Source organism: Pinus tabuliformis, chromosome 1_1, assembly GCF_031772625.1.
Source record: "Pinus tabuliformis cultivar Carrire ecotype Pingquan chromosome 1_1, CPIR1, whole genome shotgun sequence".
In the NCBI taxonomy this organism is placed as follows: domain Eukaryota; kingdom Viridiplantae; phylum Streptophyta; class Pinopsida; order Pinales; family Pinaceae; genus Pinus; species Pinus tabuliformis.
The window spans coordinates 278,897,636-278,915,184 of record NC_142297.1 but is presented as its reverse complement, the minus strand read 5'-3'; the positions used below and the strand labels follow the sequence as shown (position 1 = coordinate 278,915,184).

At 41.0% G+C, this 17,549-nt stretch overlaps 1 protein-coding gene across 1 annotated transcript; it reads left to right on the top strand.

Annotated features, from left to right (window-relative positions):
- The first annotated feature begins 8,649 nt into the window (after window positions 1–8,649).
- Window positions 8,650–12,638, top strand: LOC149212620 (TMV resistance protein N-like). The gene is made up of 4 exons (XM_089388756.1): window positions 8,650–9,324; window positions 9,427–10,510; window positions 10,674–10,946; window positions 11,085–12,638. Exons 1-4 carry the CDS (start codon window positions 8,708–8,710, stop codon window positions 12,636–12,638), a joined length of 3,528 nt encoding a protein of 1,175 aa, XP_089244882.1. The 5' UTR covers window positions 8,650–8,707.
- Window positions 12,639–17,549: the final 4,911 nt, after the last annotated feature.

The following is a 17,549-nucleotide window of genomic DNA, read 5'->3' as shown; positions in this document are numbered from 1 at the left end:
AACTAACTGTTGTTCTGTCTATTAGGGAAAAACACAGAATTACAACAGTTGACAGTTAAATCAGAAAGGAAACAACAATGCAAGGAACCGGCAGTAACCCTCAGGAGAACCCGGAGCTGTGGGTACAATTGGGTGAAGCGACACGAAGTACCAACCTGGCAATACTGGAAACTGTTCAAGAATTGAAAAATGAGATGGCACGTTTGCGAGAAGATAACGCGCGTTTGACAGTTGAGCAAGAAAGGATTCTGAAGAGTTTGTCGGACAGGCAAAATCCACCTCTATCTAACCCCAGCGCGGAACAGCAGAGGATGACAGAAGAACAAAATTATCAGATGGAACCTGAAAATTCAGAGGGCAAAGAGGATCATTCTGACAATGTACCAGAGCAGCAAACTTCAAAACGTCAGAGAATGGAGCTGCAGGGGGAATTTCAAAAAATTAAACCTCCGCATTTTGATGGCGAACAAGAGGAAGCAGCTGAAGCCTGGTTAATAAATATGAATAAATATTTTCAGTTGTATGAGTATGACCATAACCTGAAAGCGAGACTAGCAATCTTCCAGCTACAAGGTAAGGCAACCTTGTGGTGGGAGGAAATCAAGATTGTCAAGGGGGTCAGCGAGCGGACCATTACATGGGAGAAGTTCCAAAAATACTTCAAGGAAAGGTACCTGACTGAGCGCTTCTATGATGAGAAGGCAAGGGAATTTCATGACTTAAGACTGGGGCAGTAGACCATGGACGAGTTCATTAATCGTTTTACCTCTCTGCTACGTTATGTACCTTACATTAAGGAGGAGAAAGCCAAGGTCCAAAGGTTTGTGAGCAGCTTACCTGCATATATAAGGGAGAGGATTGAATTTGACAATCCTAGGACCATGGATGAGGCTATTCGTAAAGCAAGGATTTGCTATCAGCAGAGTAAGCAGAAGGGGGATACTTCGAACAAAAGATGGAATGAAAAAAGGAGCAGTCGGATGGTTGGAAGCAGCAAGGGAGGTCGCAGCAATGGAAGTAAGGGAGCTGGTAAAGGATTAAACAGTAGATCTGTAACAAGAAGTGCGCCCCGAGCTAGACCCGGAAGTGAAACCAGAGTGAGTGAGCAGCCGGTTAGACCAGAAGGTGAGGGAATGACCAGACCTCCAGTTCAGTGCTGGGGCTGTGGAGGGCCTCACTATGTTAAAAACTGCCCACAGCGAAAGGGGACAGACCAGATATCCCAGATTCATGAAGCATCGACCGTTGGGGACGTGGCACGTAGTGTACCCAGAATTAATGCAGCCTTGGAGGACCGCCAAGCGGAGTACCAGCCATCTATGGTTGAATTTGAAGGTAAAATTTCAAACCTTTCTATAGCTGTTCTTATTGACCCAGGAGCTACTTTAAGTTATGTTAGCCCAAAAATAGTAGAACAGTGTAAACTGCAAGCTGAAAAGTTCAGAAACCCGTGGCTGGTCCAATTAGTTACAGGAGCCAAGAGACGAGTCTTGGCCAAAGTAAATAATTGCTCCTTAACCATAGCAGGGCAGCCAATAGTGGCAGATTTAAATGTACTACCGTTGGGTTCCTATGATATCCTGATTGGTATGGATTGGCTGGAAAAACACTGATCCTTAGTAAATTGCAAGACAAAAACCATTTACTATAAGGATGACCGTGGGGAGCAGCAGGAGTTACAAGGAATCAACCATCCTGTACAGATTCGACCCATTACAGCAACTCAGTTAGCTAAATGCATCAAGAAGAAATGTCAAATCTATGCTATTCAGGTGGGTTACGCAAACCAGAAGGATAAAACTGCCATGTTGGGTAACATTCCGGTAGTGCAGGAATTTGTAGATGTTTTTCCCGAGGAAGTACCGGGATTACCCCCTAAAAGAGATGTGGATTTCATCATTGAACTGATTCCGGGGGCAGCACCTGTATCACGGGCACCATACCGTATGAGTGTACCAGAACTAACAGAATTAAAAATGCAACTGCAGGAACTGTTAGATAAAAATTACATCCATCCCAGTGTATCACCCTGGGGAGCACCAGTGCTATTTGTCAAAAAGAAGGATGGAACTTTTCGGATGTGTATTGATTATCGTCAGCTGAATAAGCTCACGATCAAAAATAAATATCCTTTGCCTCAGATCGACGAACTCTTTGATCAGGTGAAGGGAGCGACGGTATTCTCTAAGATCGATCTGCGATCTGGTTACCATCAGATCAGAATTAAAGAAGAGGATATCGCTAAGACCGCTTTCAGAACGCGGTATGGGCATTATGAATTCGTGGTGCTACCTTTTGGTCTGACCAATGCACCTGCTACCTTCATGTGTTTGATGAACAGTGTGTTTCACAGGTTCTTAGACAAGTTTGTGTTGATATTCATAGATGACATTCTGATTTACTCCCGATCAAGGAAGGAGCATGAGGAACACCTTAGATTGGTGTTGCAAAATTTGCGAGAACATCAATTATATGCAAAGTTTAGTAAGTGTGACTTTTTCAAGGAGGAGATAAAATACTTAGGCCATGTAATCACAAAGGAAGGAATTGCAGTAGACCCTGAAAAAATCAGAACTATAATGGAGTGGCCCATACCAAAGGACGTGGCAGATATTAGGTCCTTTATGGGGCTAGCAGGTTATTACAGAAGATTTGTGGAAGGCTTTTCAAGGGTAGCATACCCTATCACCTCCTTACAAAAGAAGGGAAAGGCATTTAAGTGGACCTCAGAATGTCAACGGAGCTTTGAACAGCTCAAGCACTTACTCACCACTGCGCCAGTATTAAGTATAGCTGATCCTAATAAGGATTACGTGGTCTGTACTGATGCAAGTAAAGAAGGTGTGGGAGGAGTGCTGATGCAAGAGGGAAAGGTAATTGCATATGAATCAAGAAAATTGAAGGAACATGAGCAGAAATATTTTGCTTATGACTTGGAGCTGGCAGCTGTTATTCATGCACTGAAAATGTGGCGACACTACCTCTTGGGGAGAAAATTTTTGTTGTTAACAGACCACCACAGCTTAACAAATTATTTCAGCCAACCCACTTTGAATGCGAGGCAAGCTCGTTGGGCTGACTTTTTAAGCGGGTTTGATTTTGAAATTAAGCATTTAAAGGAAAGGAGAATCGAGTAGCTGATGCATTGAGTCGAAAGGTGCAATGCGTGTGCAAGATTTCGGTCAGTAAGTGGCAGAGTACTCTACTTGAAAGGGTAAAAACAGCGGCTGATCAAGATGCTGTTTATCAGCAAATTAAACAGCAAGTACAGCAACTGTCTGGTAAGGAAATACAACAGGGGTATGAGCTAGATGATGCCGGAATGCTGTATTTAAATAAAAAGCTGTATATACCCAATGAAAATAGTCTTAGAAGACTGATTCTGGACGAATTTCATACCAGCCATTATACCGGGCATCCAGGGTACCAGAAAATGGTTACCGCTCTTCGAAAGGAATATTATTGGCCAAAAATGAAGAAGGAAGTAGCTGAGTATCTAGCGCGATGTCTAGAATGTCAACAGATTAAGGCGGAGCATATGCATCCAGCAGGGCTGTTACAACCCTTACCCATTCCGGAATGGAAATGGGAGACTATTTCCATGGACTTTATAACCGGATTGCCTCGAACGAAGAAAAATAATGATTCCATTATGGTGGTAGTGGATAAGTTAAGTAAGGCAGCACACTTCATCCCTGTACAATCAACATATAAGGCTGTGCAAATTGCTCATATTTTCATGAAAAATGTGTTCAAATTGCATGGACTTCCGAAGGTGATTATCTCTGATCGTGATGTTAAGTTCACGTCAACCTTTTGGAGGACATTGTTTGCTGAACTGGGAACACAGCTGAACTTTAGCACAGCTTATCATCCCTAGACCGATGGTCAAACGGAAAGAGTGAATCAGGTAGTGGAGGACATGCTGAGAGCATGTGTTATGATGAAACCAACTCAGTGGGAGGAATACCTCCACCTGGTCGAATTCGCGTATAACAACGGATATCATTCCTCTACACAGATGAGTCCTTTTGAGGTTTTGTACGGGCGGAAATGCCGCACACCCTCAAGTTGGGGTGGACCTGAGGATAGGCTACGAATTGGTCCTGAGATGCTCAAGGAAATGGAAGACACAGTAAAAAAAGTGCGTGCTAACTTAAAAGCCGCTCAGGACAGACAGAAAAGTTTTGCTGATCGGAAAAGAAGGTTCAAAGAATTCCAAATTGGGGATCATGTGTTTGTTAGAATCCAACCCAGAAGAAGCACCTTGCAGTGGAGCGGGTGTGCCAAACTTGCCCCTCGCTATTTTGGACCTTTTCAAATCTTGGCAAGGGTGGGGCCGGTAGCTTATCAACTCGCTCTACCAGGCCATATTAGGATCCATAATGTTTTCCACGTTTCCGTATTAAAACAATACGTCTACGATCCTAAACATGTGATTCAATGGCAGAATGTTCGGGTAAGAATTAATCTAGTCATCCTAGGTAAGTTTGTTCCTAAACAAGAAAATAACTTAATCTGTTGCTGATTGCAGGTCGAACCGGAAGGCGAGGTTCTGGTCGAACCACTGACCATTCTCGACCGGAGAGAAGTGCAGCTGCGGAAACGGGTTATTTCCCAAGCTAAGGTGCAGTGGCAACATTATGGGCCTGAAGAGGCCACTTGGGAGGATGAGGAACTCCTTAGAGAAGCTTACCCGCATTTGTTTAAGGGAGACAGACATCGGGACGATGTCCAATCTCAGGAGGGGGAGATGTAATGACCCCAGCTCATGTAAATATGAAAATTTACTGTGGTAAAAGACATTAATACAGTTGTTGTTATGTTTAAAAACAAAACTGTGACAAACTAATTTTGTTGAGAGTAATTTAAATATTCTTTGAAATGCTGGTAGCCTCTAAGAGGTGGATTTAAAAGAAAGAGTTCAGTTATAATAACTGATGGAGCTACCCTCCCAGAGGAGGAAAAGTCCTGGCTGTGGGGAGGAAGTTCTGTGCTGTGGGGACAGACAGAAGAAAAACCTTTTTCCAAGAAGAGGAAGAAGAAAACAGTGGTTAAGTCTGGTGAGGACCAGATAACCAGGCACAGTGTGCACAAATCTTGTTGAGGACTTGAGGTCTGCAAGATGGCTCGGGGGGAGAATTACGTCTGAGGGATGGATCTCATGGCTGGATGGAAGAGCAGAAAACAAGCACAGGTGGCTTGTTTGAGAAACCATTACTGTTACTGGTGAACCAGGTACGATTTCCATACTGTAAAGTCTCTGCTTGAATATGAAAAATGATGTATAGTAGTTAACAGGGAAACAATTTCTTTCCTAATTCTGTCATAATAATAGTATAACTGTACATATTTGGTTAAGTTAAAGGATAGATGGTCAATCAATGGACATAGTCTGAACTAGTCTTTCTGCAGAAAAGACACATAGCTGAATGTAATTAAAGACTGGTTATAGTAATGAAGGGAGGTCCATCAGTAACTGGTTATCGAATAACAGTTAGGATATAATCTCGTCCAAAGAACCAATCACTGTGCGATAGGAAATAAAATAACAGTGGAGCAAATGGTGTTAAAACATCTTGATGAATATACAAGTAGATACCAGAATATGTCGACAAGAGTGAGGTTAAACCCTCTGAGTTCGGGTAGAATAGCATTGACTGTAGTCAAATGCTACTCTGTCGATGGAAAAATAAATAAACCTACCGCTGTTTAAAACAGGTGTCGGTCGATACTGAAAAACTCAAAAATTACCCAAGACAACAGAGTTAAGGTGGTAACGATGCAAATAGAAAACGAGAAGTTTAGTGTATTCCATTAACCCTCGTTCTCAAAGCACAGTGTTAGCAAACATGGTAACCATAACCCCATATCCTGGAAGCGATAAAACGAGAAGAGGTATATAGGTAGATATACCAAAACCCTGTGCATATAAATCGAAAAATATATTCATATATACCAAAACCCTGTGTATACAAATCGAAAGGAGAAGAATATTTATTCATGTATACAAATCCCGTGCATGTAAATTGAAAAGAGATATATATATTGTTACATACAGACAAAAACCTGAACATGCAACTTCGAAGGAGGTATATAAGCATGTACAAGAAAAATCTATGTATTCGTTGCAAGCAAAACCTCAGGTATATATACATATACAGTGCGATATTTCCTTAGCAAAAGGGAAAACATAACATCATTGTTGTAGCCGTTCAATGCACTATATAAATACCGAATAGGTTTATTAATCAACAGCAGCACAGAAATGCGGAACGAAGTCACCATCGTAACCAGAGATAAATCATAAGGTTGTTGTCGTAGAAACGAATAATAAACCAGTAATGAAACACGAACCCCAAGCTATGTACTAGCACGGTTGAATACACAGGATAAACTCATTTAAGATGCAAATTGGAAACGGTCCTAAGGGCTTAGACTGAATCATAACCATGTATAAATTACAAAGGTCCTATTTACATATTAAGCTCAGAATGACAATGCCTGAAGGACGAAACCATGAAAACACAGAACCGTTCGAACATTAATTAACAGAGAATATCAAAACAGAACCGAACCCATTAGCCAGGTCTGTGTGTTATGACCAGATCTGGAGTCACATGTTCGAGAATAGACATGGTAAACCAAACACAACTGAGCACTCCGCAAGAAGCTGCTCTTCAATGAAAACAAGTTTTAATACATACAATATAACTCAGGAAGAAATCCACCGTGGGTATCATTCCCATAAAACAGGTCATGAACTTGACCAGAACTCGTAAGGAGACCAAAACACAAAAGACGAGGGTTCTCTGTGGAGAATACCTCGGCAAGTAACGCGAGGAGACCCTTCTTCGAACAGCAGGCTGCACAATCATATATAAACCCCTCAATCGATGGACGCGAGCTCTTATGAGTAGGGCCAAGGCAAATAAGAACTGAACACATACCTGTGGCCGCTGGGAAGGTGGGATCTCCAGGTATGAATGCCTTGGCACCTCCAGAAGAGTACCGAAAGCTCAACGGCGTACCCTGCGAGCAAGAGAAAACCATTCATCAGAATTATTACAAATAATCAACCCTGTAAATGTTTGCCATAAATTGAATAGTCGAAGTTTAGATACCTGTAGCGGATTAGTTTCAGTCACGTTACAGCTTGCAGAGCCATCACAGGTAAAGGGAGCAGCACTGGTGGAGTTTAGCCAGAGGAGGAGCGCCGAGAAGAAGCCGGAAGAGCCGAGCAAATGAACAGACCCTGAAAGCGCTCGAATGAAGTTATGTAATGACATAAATCCTTGTGCAAACCTCAGCCGTTTGATCCTGTGGGATGATCCTGACCGTCTGTGTGGGGCGGGAACACCCAGTGTAGAGATCGAGAAACTCTATGACCGAGGTGTCACATGGCTCATGGAGCCAAACCTTGCCATCTGTTCCGGAAAGGACCGCAGTCATAAAAGCAGGAATGAGTTGTCACCTGCAAGGGCTGCGGCGAGACCGCCGAAGCCCAAGCCACATTAATAACCCTTGGAAACTGGTGTACACGAGCTGGCTACACATTAAGTCGATGCGCACATGAGCCAGCATGACTTGGCGTTGTAAGCCACGTAGCTCATAAACTTCAAGTTGCAATGGTAACCAGAACATAGCTGTTAACTTTACATACGTGGCAAGCATATGGATTTATTTACCTTATGCTGATAGAAAGATTGGAAGCACAAGATATATAAATATATGTATACAGCAAATGGTTAGAATAAGTGTATAGTAAAAATTTTTTTATGTATGTGAACGTAGTTGTGACAAAATTCCAAACCACTTTCGTGATCATTTTCCTTCCACTTTCTCAAAACAATCTAGATTAAAAAAATAATTCCAATACACATCTAAAATGGAATTTCAAACCACTTCCCCGCTCATTTTCCTTCCACTTTCTCAAAATAATCAAGATTAAGAAAATAATTTCTCCAAAGAATCAAGTATAGAATTTATCGAGAATAACGTTTCATGTGACATTTTGACGGAGTTGTCTATAATGCGACTTTTTGAGATTCCGGTGACGGAATCCGGCGGAAGAAATTGAGCTGAAATCATGATTTGTTGCAGTTAAAATGGTTTTTTAACTGCATATTCGGATTCAGCACCCTGAAAAACCCCTGGGACAGTTTCATAGTGCAGAAATTAGTTATCAAACTTGGATTTCCATAAATCACTGCCGGATTTTCACCGGAAAAAATCGCCGGAAAGGCTTTCAAAAAGTCGCGTTAAAGACTACGGCAATTTTGACACGCCATTATGTCGTAACATGCCGGTGGTTGTCAGGTTCGTGCAGACCAAACCATAGGTCATGTGCCCTCAACGCGGAAATTGCTGGCACGCGTCGGCGTCACTTTCATCGCATCGTTTATATAAATTAAAAAAAACTTAAAGGAAAGAGGTCAGAAATTTCATTCAATGTAAAGGGTGGACTCCGTTTGCTGAGAAAACCTAGAAGCCTACCGGATTTCAGAGCGGTTTTGTTCTACCAAGTACTTTGAGACACAGAGAGCTACCAAGGCCGAGTGAACTAGTGGTAACTTGGGGTCATCAGCTGGGAGACAGAGCGCAAGAAAGGCTAAGCGAAGTAGTGGTAACTTGGGTCATGTTCTGGTAGCCATTTTGCTCCTCAGAACAACCAGGCGATCTTGTAATTTCAATCTGTGAATATAGTATGGCATCCTCATCCACCTCTTATGCCAACAAAAGCTACAATGTTTTTGATATTTTTATTAATCATCGCGGTCCAGATTGCAAGAAACCCTTTGCCACCGATCTCTACAATCGCCTTTGCAAACACGGTCTCAGACCATTTTTGGACATTGAAGAATTGCGAGAGGGAGATGGCCTAACTTGTCAAATCGAAGGCGCTATTCGAACAGCCTCCGTTCACATTGCTATTTTCTCTCCCCGATACGCAGAATCGGTGTGGTGTTTGAAAGAACTCGTATTGATGTTGAAGTCGAAGGTACCTATCATTCCTGTTTTCTACCATGTGCAGCCATCAGAACTTCGTTGGACGCAGCGCGAAACTGGACTGTATGCTAGAGTCTTGCGCATGCTCCCGTGGGTTTTTCGCATGCTACCGTGTTGTCTTCGCATGCTCTGCTCTACGAGGGGCGAAAATGGTGTGTATGCTCGATCCCTGCGCGAGCTTGGAGAAAAGAAAACAATCCACCGTCAAACTGGTAAAAAAGAGCCGCGATATGACCCCAGTATTATTAAAGAGTGGAGGGACGCTCTTTTTAATGTTGCAGACATAAGCGGTTTTGACCTGGAATCTTATAATGGGTGAGAACTCCGTTCGATTCTCTCTGTTAGTCTTAACTTTAATTTGCTAGTATTAGATTTGTTGCATTTCTGAATCGCAATTGTATTCTGGATATTGTTTAGTGACGAGCAGCAGGTCCTGGAAAAGATCGTGGAAGAAGTCTTAAAAAGAGTTCCAAGAAAGCTCCACGTTTCCAAATATCCAATCGCTGTGGAACAGAAAATTGAAGATTTTGAAAGGGAAATGTGTTTGCAGCAGCAAAGCGAGCAGACCAGAGTTATAGGAATTGTAGGACTTGGAGGGGTTGGTAAAACAACCCTCGCAAAAGAAATATTTAACCGTCGGGGATCACATTTCAATAGGTTTTGTTTTTTATTTGATGTTAGAGACAAACCTTTAATTTCTTTGCAGAGTCAGCTTCTTAAGGACTTGGCTCAATGGAATGGGCAGATAAACAGCATCGATGAAGGTATAGATAAGCTGAGTAGGTATCTCGCAGCTTCTAAAGCTATCATCATTTTAGATGATGTAGATGATATTAAGCAAATGAATGCATTACTTTCACCAGCTAAGGATGTCCTGCCATCCGGTAGCTTGATTTTAGTTACCTCTCGTAATATGGATGTTCTTATAAGAGGGGGAATTGTAGAGTCGTGCATATACAAGCTCACAGGACTGCATCCGCAACAGTCGAAAGAGCTCTTCTGTTCTCACGCCTTCGACAAATCTTATCCAGATGTGGATTTTGAAGAAGTAGTTAATCTGTTTTTGGAAGCCTGTAATGGATTGCCGCTATCTCTCACAGTGCTTGGGGCGCATCTGCATGGTGAAAAACATTTGAAGTATTGGCATGCCCAATACCGCAAAATCTCCAAAGCACTTCCCACGGATATCCAAAGCAGACTCAGAATTAGCTATGACGGTCTGGAGGAAGAGGAGAAGCACATATTCTTAGACATTGCTTGTTTCTTTCTACACAAAGACAGAAACACAGCGATAAGAATATGGGACGGATCTGGCTGGGAAGGAGAGCTGGGTTTTCGGAATCTACAAAACAGGTGTCTTGTGGAAGTAGACGGAAAAAATCGAATAAGAATGCACGACCACCTTAGGGATATGGGGAGAGACCTGGCAGAGAAAGAGCCTCCAGACTCTTGGCGTCGTTTTTGGCGTCCAACTGACAACCTTCTTTATCAGCACTCACCTGTACGTATTTTGAAGCTTCAGAGTGAAACTGAAAATAATGTTCTGATATCAAATTTTGAAATGCCGTTATGGTGCGAATTGTCTGTAAATTTTGAGTTTTTCATCTAATTTGCATAAATATCGATCATCTAATTTGCATACATATCGATCAATCGTGTTTTAGGTGCGTGGAGTTACCGTTGTTCCGAGTAATGGCCCAGAATGGTCTCCACAACATTTCAAAAGCCTTGTGGAACTCTCAGGCAGGTTGCAGCTTCTTGCGGCAGAAGGTGATTGTGTGGAAAGCATATTGAATGTTGCTCAGCCACCAGAACTAATATGGCTCCGCTGGATTAACTGTCCGTACTCGTCCCTGCCTTCATGGATTTTAATGAAAAATTTAAGAGTTTTACAAATAAAGGGGGAGTTTGAAACAATCTGGTCAGACGAATGCCAGGTAATTATGTGATTTTGTTTTCGCCTAAAGTTTTGCATTTTTCAATTGACCTTTATTATAAAAATTTACTTGTTCTAGCACAATTTACAGAAATTGTGCCATCCAGTGTCAAGCCCAATTTAAAATATGAAATTGCAGGCACCTGTGCAGATTAGGGAGTTGGAAATTGATGGTCGCGTTCTCAATATTCCAGAGTCCATTGGGAGGTTAAATTATCTCGAAAAATTTATCTTGCACAACAACAACAATGAACCGGTTGGTCTGAATATCTTGCCAGATGAATTTTGTCGTCTGCAGTCCTTGAATTACTTGAAGTTAGTGGGTTGTTCAGAGATTAAGTCGCTGCCAGCTTCCTTTGGCAATTTAAAGAACCTCCAAACTCTCGACTTGTCCTTAAGCTCCCAGCTGCAGAGGCTCCCAGATTCCCTTGGCGGGTTGACGAGCCTCCAAACTCTCGAGTTGTACTCCTGCTCCCAGCTGCAGAGCCTACCAGAATCACTTGGCGGGTTGACGAGCCTCCAGACTCTCGACTTGTCCTCCTGCTCCCAGCTGCAGAGCCTACCAGAATCACTTGGCGGGTTGACGAGCCTCCAGACTCTCGAGTTGTACTCCTGCTCCCAGCTGCAGAGCCTACCAGAATCACTTGGGGGGTTGACGAGCCTCCAGACTCTCGGCTTGTCCTCCTGCTCCCTGCAGAGCCTACCAGAATCACTTGGCGGGTTGACGAGCCTCCAGACTCTCGACTTGCAGTTCTGCTCCGAGCTGCAGAGCCTACCAGAATCACTTGGCGGGTTGACGAGCCTCCAGACTCTCAAGTTGTCCTCCTGCTCCCAGCTGCAGAGCCTACCAGAATCACTTGGCGGGTTGACGAGCCTCCAGACTCTCTGCTTGTCCTTCTGCTCCCAGCTGCAGAGCCTACCAGAATCACTTGGCGGGTTGACGAGCCTCCAGACTCTCTGGTTGTCCTCCTGCTCCCAGCTGCAGAGCCTACCAGAATCACTTGGCGGGTTGACGAGCCTCCAGACTCTCGAGTTGTACTCCTGCTCCCAGCTGCAGAGCCTACCAGAATCACTTGGCGGGTTGACGAGCCTCCAGACTCTCGACTTGTACTGCTGCTCCCAGCTGCAGAGCCTACCAGAATCACTTGGCGGGTTGACGAGCCTCCAGACTCTCTGCTTGACCTCCTGCTCCCAGCTGCAGAGCCTACCAGAATCACTTGGCGGGTTGACGAGCCTCCAGACTCTCTGCTTGTCCTCCTGCTCCCAGCTGCAGAGCCTACCAGAATCACTTGGCGGGTTGACGAGCCTCCAGACTCTCAAGTTGTACTCCTGCTCCCAGCTGCAGAGCCTACCAGAATCACTTGGCGGGTTGACGAGCCTCCAGACTCTCGACTTGTACTCCTGCTCCCAGCTGCAGAGCCTACCAGAATCACTTGGCGGGTTGACGAGCCTCCAGACTCTCGACTTGTCCTCCTGCTCCCAGCTGCAGAGCCTACCAGAATCACTTGGCGGGTTGACGAGCCTCCAGACTCTCGAGTTGCACTCCTGCTCCCAGCTGCAGAGCCTACCAGAATCACTTGGCGGGTTGACGAGCCTCCAGACTCTCGAGTTGCACTCCTGCTCCCAGCTGCAGAGCCTACCAGAATCACTTGGCGGGTTGACAAGCCTCCAGACTCTCGAGTTGCACTCCTGATCCCAGCTGCAGAGCCTACCAGAATCACTTGGCGGGTTGACGAGCCTGGAAACTCTCAGGATGGACAACTGCTCCCAGCGGCAGAGCCTACCAGAATCACTTGGCAGGTTGACGAGCCTCAAAACGCTCCACTTGGACGGCTGCTCCCAGCTGCAGAGCCTACCAGAATCACTTGGCGGGTTGACGAGCCTCGAAACACTCAGGATGGACGACTGCTCCCAGCTGCAGAGCCTACCAGAATCACTTGGCAAGTTGACGAACCTCCACATGATTGGCTTGTCCGGCTGCTCCAATTTGCAGCTGCTCCTACACTCCTTTGGCATGTTAGCGAACCTTCAAGATGTCGAAATTAAGGATTGTAATGGCCTGGTGGAGGTTGGAGCATTTCCAGCAAGCCTGAGAACCCTAAAGTTGGAGGGTTGCGGCGCATTGAAGAAAATAGGAGGGTTTTCTGGTGTTTCAAAACTTCAAATGTTGAACACTAGCTGGTGCATGGAATTAGAGGAGCTGCCAAGTTTTGAAACTTCGGTATCTTTGGAGGACCTGTGTGCATTTAATTTTCTCAAGTTTTACAGGGGTTAGAGCATTCGACAAAGCTTCGAAAGCTGAATATTAACTGGTGCATGGAATTGGAGGAGCTGCCAAGTCTTGAGACATTGGTATCTTTAGAGGAATTGTCTGCATTTAATTGTGTCAAGCTGAAGGGCATAGATGGGTTGGAACGGCTGACAGAGCTTCAAAAACTGAACATCAGCGGGTGCATAAAACTGGAGGAGTTGCCAAGTATTGAGAGATTGGTATCTTTGAAAGAGTTGTGTGCATATAATTGTGTCAAGCTGAAAAGAATACAGGGTTTGGAGCCGCTGTCAAAACTTCAAACGCTGAACATTAACGGGTGCATAGAATTGGAGGAGCTGCCAAATATTGAAACATTGGTATCTTTGCAGGAGGTGTGGGCATTTAATTGTGTCAAGCTTAAGAACATACAGGGGTTGGAGCATTTGACAGAGCTTCAAACGCTGAACATTGACGGGTGCATGGAATTGGAGGAGCTGCCATGTATTGAAACACTGGTATCTCTGGAGCGGTTGGCTGCGCATAAGTGTTGCAAACTGAAGAGTATAGAGGGTTTGGCGCAGTTGACAGAGCTTCAATTGCTAGATGTTAGGGAGTGCTCTGAGTTAGAACACCTGGCAGGTGTTGAACAGTTGGGGTCGTTGGACACACTTTATGCCTCTGGATGTCCAAAACTGCAGTGGGACTGGGGCGTCGTGGAGGAATTGCAGCAAAGATTGAAGGAAGACTTCATCGTATGAAAATATTATTTATTCAATTGTTTTAAATCCCTTTTGAATGACACAGAGTTTCTTATTTTGAACATCTTGCTTTACTGTCCCGGTGATTATTCATTTTATATGTGGGGATATTTTTTCTATAGATAAAGGTACGTCGGTTTAAGGGTTGTAATTTTTGTGAATTCAAAATAAAATAAAATAAACATTCTTAAGAATTTAACTTATTAATTAAAAATATTTTAACGTAGATACCCAATACATTTTAACGCAAATACACAAAAGAGTTAAAGAAAATACCGAAGCTTTAAAATGACATTTTAATTTAATTTTTGAACAAATTAATCCAATTGCAAACACGAGAAAAATACCCAACAATCTGGTAGTCAAGATTTTAACTAGTGTATGTACTTTCAGCTCATTGTTCAATCTTTTAGTTTTCTTCACTAACTATATATTTAAATGGTTCTTGATATATATTTTATTTTAAATTTTATCATATTTTAAATTTATTTTTAAAAGATGATAATTTTATATATACATAGTCTTTTAGAAATTAAACTTTATAAAATAATTAATTTTTTATTATTTTAAATAATTTAATATTTTCATTTTTATTTTAAAAAAATATATTATTAAGATAATAAGTAATCAATATTTTATATCTTGAAATAAATTTATAATTGGATGTTTGAAAATACTTTTTGTTTTATTATTATCTAGTATTATATATTATTTTATTTTTTATACTTATTTTACTTTTTAATACTTAAATAATATATAAATAAATTCAATAGATCTTCTTTTTATATTGATAATATTGTTTTTTTGGTAATTAAGTTAGAATTTTTTTACGATTTGTGCTCCAAAATAGATATGACTCTAAATATAGACAACTAAATTTATGATAATTAAAGCTCAAAATAATCACGTACGATATTTTTATTTATGAAAACAATTCTTTCGAGAAAGTTCTTTTATATGAATATTTGGGAATTGACATTCATCATAAGCTCAATTAGAATTATGGAATTTAGAAAATGATAAATGGAGGAAGCTTATTGAAGGCTTCAAAATAATTGCAAGTGCCCAGGTCTTTAAATCTATGATAAAAAGAATCTCATCTTTGAGATGTCACTCACGTTATTTTATATGAATGTCAAATTTGGGGTTGCACTATATCCAAAGAGTTGTGAAGGAAGATTCAACAAATCCAAATGGAGTGTATAAGCTACAACCTCAAGATTAAAGGGAATGCTCCCTTCCCTATCCTTCTAATTAAAGCAAGCCTTTACCCAATTGAAAATATGGTTATGATTAGATATCATATGTATAAGAAGTTGTACAACATTGGATGTCAAGAGGCTTCTAAAAATTGCTTCTAACTCTAGAAAAACCCTCCACTTTCAACTCAAGGGAGGGTGGCTTAAGGATGCCCAGTCTTGCCTAGAACATTAGGGAATAAAGGAGGAGATCATCTTACAAAATTCAGATAATATTAAAAATATTATTACTTTCTAATTTAAGGAGGAATTGTAGGAAAATAAAGAGCTATAGGGAAAAATGAAATTAGTGTATTATAAGGAGGCGATAAACCCAAATCTCCAAAACCAAATTTATCTCTATGTTAGTGTCAAGAAGAAAATGAACTACCAAGATTACAACTAATTCTCATGAGTTTCATAGTGAAATTGGGTTTGGTCAATTCCCAAAACACCATGGGATGAAAGAGTTTGTCACCTATGTGTTCTTAGGAGGATTGAAGTTGAAAAATATTCTCTTAAATTTCATTGAAGATACAAAACACTTTCTCTTAAATTGTCCATCTTATACTCACATTAGATCTAATTTTCAAAATATTTGTTAAACTACCAACTTGCATGACCTTTTAACTCATTAAGACTATGGTGATCTCGGAGGGCTTCTCTCACTTCTATTTTAGCATAGAAATAAAATATTAAAGAATTTTAATTAATTTCTTACTTTCTTAAGGTCATATATACCATAGAAATATTAGTCGAAGTTATTCACGCTCATCATCATTATATATCCTATTTTATATCTTATTGCATCGAGGGCATTCTACAACCCAGTATGACCCCAATGTGTAAGTATGTCTGTGCTCAAAGCTAAATTTTAGCTAATGTCCGCCAACATAAAAATAAAAAATTAGAAATCTAAATATGTTTATGTCCATACGTTGAATAAATAATAACAAAAATAGAAAAAATTAATGTGCGCCCTAAACAAAAATGAAATAATCATATTGGAAAAAAAAACTACAATACAATTATCTCATGCATTTAATAATTCGTTCTTTATCATATACATTGAATTTGAATCAATCATAAATTTACCTTCAACAAATTTTTTTACCATATTAAAATTCCAAATTAGGTAAAATTTTAAACATCTTTATTGTTTACTAAAGTCATTACCATTTCTTAAATCAAAGTAAAAAGGTTAATTCAACACAAAGAATCCAAAATCTTTTAATATTTCTTTTCATTAATTATTTATAAAATAAATCTTTAAAAGAAAAACCATATCCTATGGATATATTAAAATCTCTATAAACATAAATATTTCGTAATATTAAAATATTCATTTGATGTAGTTTTATTATAAATTTTGTTATCATGCCATGTAAAAAACATCATTAAATCTAATATTAATATTGAAAGTTTAATATTAATATTAATATTATTATTAAAACTAATATTAATATTAATAGATTATAATATAAATATTATTAAACTTAATAAATTTTAAGTAATACAATATTAAATTTGTTATATTATAATACGTTATAATATATAATGATATATATTTCCTATAGATATATATGGGAGGGAAGAACAAAGACATAGAGTGATATAGGTGGAGAGATAGAGGGATTGAGAGAAAGTGAGAGAGAGGAAAAGCGAGAGAGAATATTTGAGAGAGAGGAGGAGAAAGAGAGGGATAGAGAGATGGAGTTGGAAGGAGAGAGAAGTAGGGAAGAAGAAAGACAAAGAGAGAGAAAAGTGGAGAGAGAGAGAGAGATGAGGGGGAGAGACCGAGGGAGGTGAGAGAGAAAGGGAGAGAGAGGAAGGCAGATAGAGATACCGATAAAAGGTGAAGAGAGGGAAGAAGAGAGAGATAAAGGGAGAGAGATATAGATTGATATGGAGAGAGAGAGAGAGAGAGAATGTGCATTTGGGAGGGGTGAGATATAGAGACAAAGAAGGAGCAATGGAGGGAGATATAGATATATATGGAGGGGGGAGGGAAGAATATTTCTTACATTAGATGAATTGATTCTGGTGTAGATGATGATTTCTAATCCTATTTCGTTTCTTACATTGGAGGAGATAAACTAAATTAGAAGGGATATGAGGAATGAATAGAGAGAGAAGGAGAGGAATGAGAGAGGGAGAGAGAGAGAGAGACGGAGACACAAATATGGAGGAGGGAGAGAAAGGAGAGAGGGAGGGAGAAATTGACAGTGTTGGAGGGCAAAGAGAGAGAGAGAGATGGGGGGGAGAGAGGGAGCTGGGAGAGAAAGGGACAAAGAGGAAGGGAAAGAGAGAGGAGGAGGGAGGGCGAGATAAAGGGATGGAGTTAGAAGGGGAGAGAT